The 6663-nt window shown below is 62.7% G+C and overlaps 1 protein-coding gene across 1 annotated transcript; it reads right to left on the minus strand.

Moving 5' to 3' along the window:
• Positions 1-2009: 2009 nt before the first annotated feature.
• Positions 2010-3649, minus strand: CHLRE_03g208557v5 (uncharacterized protein). Its single transcript, XM_043061562.1, has 4 exons — positions 3381-3649; positions 3134-3321; positions 2782-3043; positions 2010-2705 (listed from the first exon to the last, which is right to left on the minus strand). Exons 1-4 carry the CDS (start codon positions 3487-3489, stop codon positions 2680-2682), a joined length of 585 nt encoding a protein of 194 aa, XP_042926436.1. The 5' UTR covers positions 3490-3649; the 3' UTR covers positions 2010-2679.
• Positions 3650-6663: the final 3014 nt, after the last annotated feature.

Raw genomic sequence — 6663 nt, forward strand, 5'->3', positions numbered from 1 at the left:
CCACGCCCCATCCACCGCCGGGGGCAGGAGTCGGTCGTCACTTCCCCGGTTTCTGGGTTCCGGACCGCTGGGAGACCCCGTTCCATGTCTTCCTTCTGAAAGATTCTCTTGTGCCCCTGTGCAGGGCGCGTGGCCAGGGTGTGTTGCAGCGCTGCGGCTGCGGCCTCTCGCTGGGCTTTGGCGCGGTCCGCCACTAGCTGGCGGTGCTCTGCCTGGCAGGCTTTGATTCCGTTCCGCAGCTTCGCCGCTGCCATGGCGGCGTCTACCTCAGGTAGGGCATGGGGCCCTTGCGTGAGGTTTGTCAGTTGTAGCTTCAGGGCCACTTCCTTGTCCCATAGGGGCTTTAGCACCCGTGCGGTGGAGCGCGATGCGTGGTGTTTGCCAGTGAAGGGGGCTTTCCGGGTGCACTCTTCAAGGAGGCATGTTAGCCCAGTGTCCAGTGCGGAGGCAAGTTGTTCTGCAAGTTGGTTGATATCGGCCTTCTGGATACTCGTGTCTTGCGCCAGGTCTTGGTGCATGGCGCTGGCGGGGTAGCCTGTGGGGTCCAAGCTGTGTCTCTTGAGCGCACGTTCGATTGATTGCGTTGCCTGCCTTGTTGCGGAATGCAGGTCCGCCGTTGCTTCCACAAGGGCTTCCTCAAGGCGGATAGCTGCTGCGGCAAGCTGCTTTTGTGTAACGGGCAGGGCGACCTCGGCCCACCGTTGGGTCTGCGGCTGGGGGGCTGGGTTCCGAGCGCCGGCCTGTGGTGCCGGCCATAGCTGTAGGTTCGCGACTGGTAGCTCTGCGTGGACTGGTTTGTGGTCAAAGTTGCCTGCGACTGTACTGGTGTATTCACGCGCTTCCGTGCATGCAGCGCGCGTGGCAGGGCATAGCAGGATGTCATCGATGCGACTGTGGTATGGGGCCATGCCCGAGCGTGAGTGTTCGTATGACCATTCGGCGGTGGTAGTGGTGTCTCCGCGGATAGGGCGCAGGCCACTGTCGGCAAGGAACCGCTGGTGTGCCCGGTCCGCCGTGTCGATGGGGCTGTCCCGTTCCTGTGCTCGGGCGACGGCATTAAAGTCTCCCGCGGTGACTAGGTGGTGTCCGCACGCGTCCGCCCGGCCTATCACCTGCTGACAGTATGTGTAGATTGCCTTGCGGGTTTGCATGTCCTCTGGTGCATAGATGCCCAGCACAGTGAGAGGCGTGCTCCCGGGGGTCTTGATTTGAACGTGTGACACATAGCCATGGAGTGTTGGTGGGGGCGTGTGGTGTGTGACACAGCCCAGGTCACTGTACCTGGCGGAGATGGCCACAGCTACTCCAGCGCTACCGCGCGCTGTGGCCGCGCGGGGAGTAGTGCTACAGTAAAGGTGGTATCCTTCATTTTGGAAGGCTCGCTTGATTGAGTCAGTCTTCCCTGTCAGTTTTGTCTCGGTTAGGACAACTATGTCTGCTTTCCACTGGGCTAGGTTGCAGAGGGTGAAGCTGAGGTTGCCGGGTTGGCCGGTGGACAAAATTTCTGAAAGCAGTCCCCGTACATTGTGGGTCACGATGTGTAGGGTGGTGTTGGTGCTGGGGGGTCCCCTGTGTGTATGTGCCTGGTTGGGTTCCGTGTAGGCATGGTTGCGTGCAGTGGGCCGTACAAGCCAGTTCAGGATAGTTTGTCGGGTGCCTGTCATGTTGGGTCGGGGTGCGATGCCAGCAGTTGCGTTGTGTGCCTGCACGGGTGCGGTAGTGTGGGGTGCTGCATGCTGTGGCGCTCTGTGTGCTGCCCGCAGCGGTGAGTTGTCTTGGGCATGTTGAGCTGGCTCTGGTGCCGGCCTTCCTGTGGCGGCGGGCCCTGCCTGTGCGGGTCTGGTGGCCTCCATGTGGGGTGGCGGGCGTGGTGGCGGGGCGATCTCATGGAGTGTCACGCCTTCCCATGGGCTGATGCAACCCGCACGTGCCCCGCTAGTTGTGTGGTCTGCCTTGGTCCCTTGCTCCGCGGACCAGCAGAACAGGCGGTCGACGGACAATACGTGCTCCGTCTCAGTATATTACAATTATTTGGCAGTCTGTGACGTGACTGCACACGGACGGGTCTTTAACTCTGAAATCGCTAAATGAAAGTCGTTCAAGTAGCTCAAGCAAAGACAAGCTTGCTTGAGCTCTCTCACGCGTTAACCTCGCTATCTCCGCATGGGACGCGGGCCAGTTCAGCCACCGCCCACCAGTTAAGCCTGGTCGCTAACGACTGGCGCCCAAACACACGAGGCTAATGCAACGTAGCATACACACGATACACTGGAAACCGCCGTGGCCTGAGCCCAGTCAACGGCTCAGCCACCCGGTTGTACGGACACAACGCATGACACACGCTCCTGGCACGACCGGGAACTCCCCTCACAGCCTCTTGCGGAACCCCGGGTCTTGCCCTTCCGTCTGCCGTACGTGCATCGGCACAGCTAAACACAGCACGGTGACACGCTATGCTAGGTAACCCGCTGGGGTGTGACAGCTGTCACGCCTTCCCATGGGCTGATGCAACCCGCACGTGCCCCGCTAGTTGTCCCCCCCCCAGCCACGGAATGTGAACGGCCGTGGTCTGGTGATATGAGTTGGGGCACAGTGGAAAACAAGCAGAAAAGCAAACGCGTCTCAGGCGCGGTACACAGACAGCACGCATAAAAGACAGACACATGCAGTAAATCACACTCACATGCGGTGAGTTGCCATGCCAGCTGCAATGGCAGAGCTCAGATGGGGAAACGTAATGAATGCGTTAAGATTCACACAGTACTCATAACACGGGCTCACCCGCGCTCATGGCGGTCACGAAACCCCACCTCTTGATGCCTTTCGACAGCAGCACCAACCACACACAGGTCGCACATGAGGCAATCAACAACTCCCCACTGGCGCGCCGCTTGCGCAGCCAGCTCAGCCGTGCCTTGCCCATGTACTCACGCGGCACCCTGGCTATCACGGCATCAGTGACGAAGTCCCGCGGTGTCTCCACGTGCGTATCCGCGGTTGCCGGGTCCACCTCCAGCCAGATCACGTTCATGCCAATGCCATCCTGTTGAGCCCGGCGTAGGCTGGCCGCCTCCAAAGCAGCGAGACCGCTGACAGGTCTGCCCCTGCGCAGGGTGCAACCATGCGCACGCACCCACACCATGGTGGCGTCAGGCACGTTGAGCGGCGCGTAGATGGACGTGACCTGAGACAGGTCAATAAGCTCCGACAGGCACTCCAGCTCCGACGGTGTAGACTCGGGCAGGCTGACTCCACGTGACGGCAGCTCCTCGGCAGGGGGCGGCACGGCGGCTCGACACTGGTAACGGCCGCTGCACGCGCCTGTTGCTTGGGGACCAGTCTGGGCCGAAGTTGGGCGTGCGTAACAGTTTCGGTGGCGCCATCGGGGTACTCGATCAGGAAGTAGTGCACTCGGCGCTGTTGACCCGCGTAGCTGACCACGCCGGTGTTGGTCGCGCTCCTGGCCCTCCTGCCCTTGGCCTCCTTCATAGCAAGCGCTCCTTGAAGGTCCTTGAACTTGGCTGGCGGTTACGCGGCTTGACCTTGACCTTGAGCTGGACGAAGGTTGTCTGGCGTCACGCCCTTGGCTGTGCAGCTGGGGCACGCCCAAGCAAGCACCTTCGGGAATCCCCTCGAGCAGTGGCGTGAGGCAGAAAGTGTGCCAACAGTTGCTCGCAACATCGCCAATCCTTGAACATGGGCACAGGGCGGTGCCCTGGCTTTCTTGGCGGTGTTTACCGCTGATGCGACCTCCCTAGTGTCCGCCGGTGGACAGCGCCGACACTGCTTGGGGGTTTCTGGTACAGAAATTGGTGCGGTGAGCTTGGTCTCTGGGGGACCCATCACTCGGTGCGACGTCACCAACCTTGAATGCAGGCGGTGCAGGGCGGTGCCCAGGCCTTGCAGGAAGCGCAAGTGGTCGGTGACCACTGAAGATTTGCTGGTGCAAGCTGCTGGACGTCTCCAGCGTGTCTTGTACCAGCAGATCTTCGGCTAAAGCTACTGCTGCCAGGCAGGCCGCCTCCTCGATCTAGGTGTTGCTGTTGCCGCTGCTGTGGGCAGTGGAATCCACCACTGCGCTGCCGCTGCTGCGGCCTGCAGGTTCTGCTAACATGCTGCCGCCGCTGGGGCGCGCAGCTGCTGATACGCTGCCGCCACTAAGGCGCGCAGCTGCTGATACGCTGCCGCCACTAAGGCGCGCAGATGCCGGAGCACTGCCACCGCCACAGCGGAGGTTCAGGGTGGGTCACCGAAGTTGAACTTGCGGCTGACGCTTGCATCACCTGTGCAGGCCCCCTAGGTTTCCTTTTGGGCGGCGTTTCTTTCCAGGCGCTGGCGTGGCGTTTTATCGTCATCAGCTTATCTGGCGCCCATGTGTTTTAGCTCTGGCTGGCGTCGCAGCGCCTGGGCGGCTGTGGGCCTTCCTGCACAGCGCGTCTTGCAGCGGGCTGGAGCCCGCGTAGTCAGCGCCACATCTGGCCCGTTTAGTTTTCTGCTTGTGTCTCCTCTGCTGGTTCTCCTGGGGTGTTGCTTAAGCAACCGACTTGTGGGGGTGGGGTGGGTTTGGGCGGGGCGAGTGATGGTAGCACTGGTGGTTTCTTTTCTGGCGCGCGGTGGTGGTGGTTCTTGCGGTTAGGCTGTGGTGTAGTTTGGTGCTTGGGTTAGGTCTGGCGGTGTTTTTGTGCACCCCTCCCGGGGGGCGGGGGGGCCAGCCTCCTGCTCTGTCTGCCGGGTCGGGGTGGGGTGGGGTGGGATGGGTGGGGGTGGTTGGTGGCGCTTTTCGGGGTGTTTGCTTTCTGTTTTCTTCTCTTTTCTTCTCTTCTTGCCCTGTCAGGGTTCTGGTCTCGGGGACCAGGCTGTCTTCAGGCAGCAGGGGGGCAGCGCGTCTGCCCCTGTTCAACCTTGTAAGGATGATTCCTCAAAAAAAAAAGGGGCGTGCGGCTGCTGATGTGCTGCCGCCGCTACTGCTGGTGGTGACCGGTGATCACCCACGAGATGATGGACTGTAACTCGCACGATGCACTTCGGTAGCTAGGACCTCTGGCCCGCGCCTGCGTGCTGTGCGCTAACACCGCCGGTGCCAACTGCCAACGGGTGGCGAGTGCACCAGGGACTGTCGATGACAGGCCCTTGCTGCTGATTGCTGCCTTGTCGCTGCTTGGCAGGGTCCAGGACTCGGTAGACGGAAGCATCTGACGTACCTGAGCCAGCTCTAGCTGTCGCTTGTGTTGCCCGGGTCTCGGTGGTGTCACCTGACGGCCTGGCGCCTGCGCTTTGCTCGCTATCTGCCACTACACCCTCGTGACTGCTAGCCGCCGCGGCTCTGGGCCTGCGGGCATTGACTTGGGTCTGCTGCGGCTCCGGCCGGGCCGATGCCACCACGACCGCCCACCTGCCGCTCGACACGTGGCGGCCAGTAGTTCTTGCGCTTGCCCGTGGGGCTGCTCAGTCTTCTCGCACACGGGAACGGTGCGGTCCATGGAGCCGGACATGCAGGCGGCACCCTTGATGCACCACCCGCTCACGGCAGTCAGCCCGCGCGCTATCCACCCTTGCACCTTCACGCTGCTGTCATGCGTCGCGGCAGGGTCAGTCGTGGTGGTGGCGGGGCTGTCGCTGGTGCCCGCGGGCGCTGCCTCGTCCTTGGTTGCGGCTTTGCCGCCACCGCCTGGGTCGGCTGCTTGACCTGAGACGGTGCCGCCTGTGCAGGCACATTACGCGCTGCCTGCCCAGGCGGGCTTGCACTCGCTGGGACTTGCGTCGGCGCCGCCAGCTTTGAGCAGCAGCGGCGGCGGTGGCGGGCGACCCTCGCACGCCGCCCCCGGATGCGTCCCTTCTGCGGGGTACGTGGCAGAGGCTGTGGGACAGCCACGCCAGTCGGGGGGCTAAGGTGCTGGTGTACCGGCTGCAACATGCTTACCTGCCTTGCGGGCTGTACCGGGCGGGCAAGGGCATTCGGCCACGGGTGACCACGGGGTGCGGGGGGTTGGGGGCGCACTGTCCTCACCCCGCCTGCGGGCCACCTGGCCCGCGGGCGTGGGCCAGCCTGACACACATCTTCCTGGAGTGTCCAGCTTATGCGCAGGCAAGGACGTGGCTACAGCAGCTGTGGGCCTGCGTTGCGCCCCAGGCAGCGGAGCCACCAGTGACGGACGCGGGCTTCATGCTGGGGGACCGCATGGGTGTGTGGGCCTCAGGCCCGCGGGGGGCGGGCGCGCTGCTGTGGAGCACTTTGCGGGCCACCTTCTTGTACGCCGTCTGGTGTGCGTACTGGTCCCGCGAGCCTGCTAAGCAGACGTCGGAGCATGTGGTTCGGGAGGTGGTCAGCGAGCTGCGCAGGGTGATGCAGCTGCGTTTCACTGCTGCCACGCTAACCCCTGAAACCCTGTCGGCTCTGCCCACACAGCTTCTCACCGCACAGCTCAAGGCGGCTAAGCTGGAGCATTTTGTGGCCATCTGGGCGGCGGGTGGCGCGTTCTGTGAAGTGGAGGAGGTTCAGGGTGGGTCACCGAAGTTGAACTTGCGGCTGACGCTTGCATCACCTGTGCAGGCCCCCTAGGTTTCCTTTTGGGCGGCGTTTCTTTCCAGGCGCTGGCGTGGCGTATTATCGTCATCAGCTTATCTGGCGCCCATGTGTTTAGCTCTGGCTGGCGTCGCAGCGCC

Source organism: Chlamydomonas reinhardtii, chromosome 3 (genome assembly GCF_000002595.2).
Source record: "Chlamydomonas reinhardtii strain CC-503 cw92 mt+ chromosome 3, whole genome shotgun sequence".
Taxonomy (NCBI): domain Eukaryota; kingdom Viridiplantae; phylum Chlorophyta; class Chlorophyceae; order Chlamydomonadales; family Chlamydomonadaceae; genus Chlamydomonas; species Chlamydomonas reinhardtii.

Excerpts from the sequence above, each read along its gene's own strand:
- CHLRE_03g208557v5 (XM_043061562.1), bottom strand. The coding sequence starts at position 3,489 with ATGAAGGAGGCCAAGGGCAGGAGGGCCAGGAGCGCGACCAACACCGGC. Across the intron at positions 3,322-3,380 it reads CCTGATCGAGTACCCCGATG|GCGCGTGCAGCGGCCGTTAC; the intron begins GCGCCACCGAAA and ends CCCAAGCAACAG. Across the intron at positions 2,706-2,781 it reads CGTGACCGCCATGAGCGCGG|CTGGCATGGCAACTCACCGC; the intron begins GTGAGCCCGTGT and ends CTGCCATTGCAG.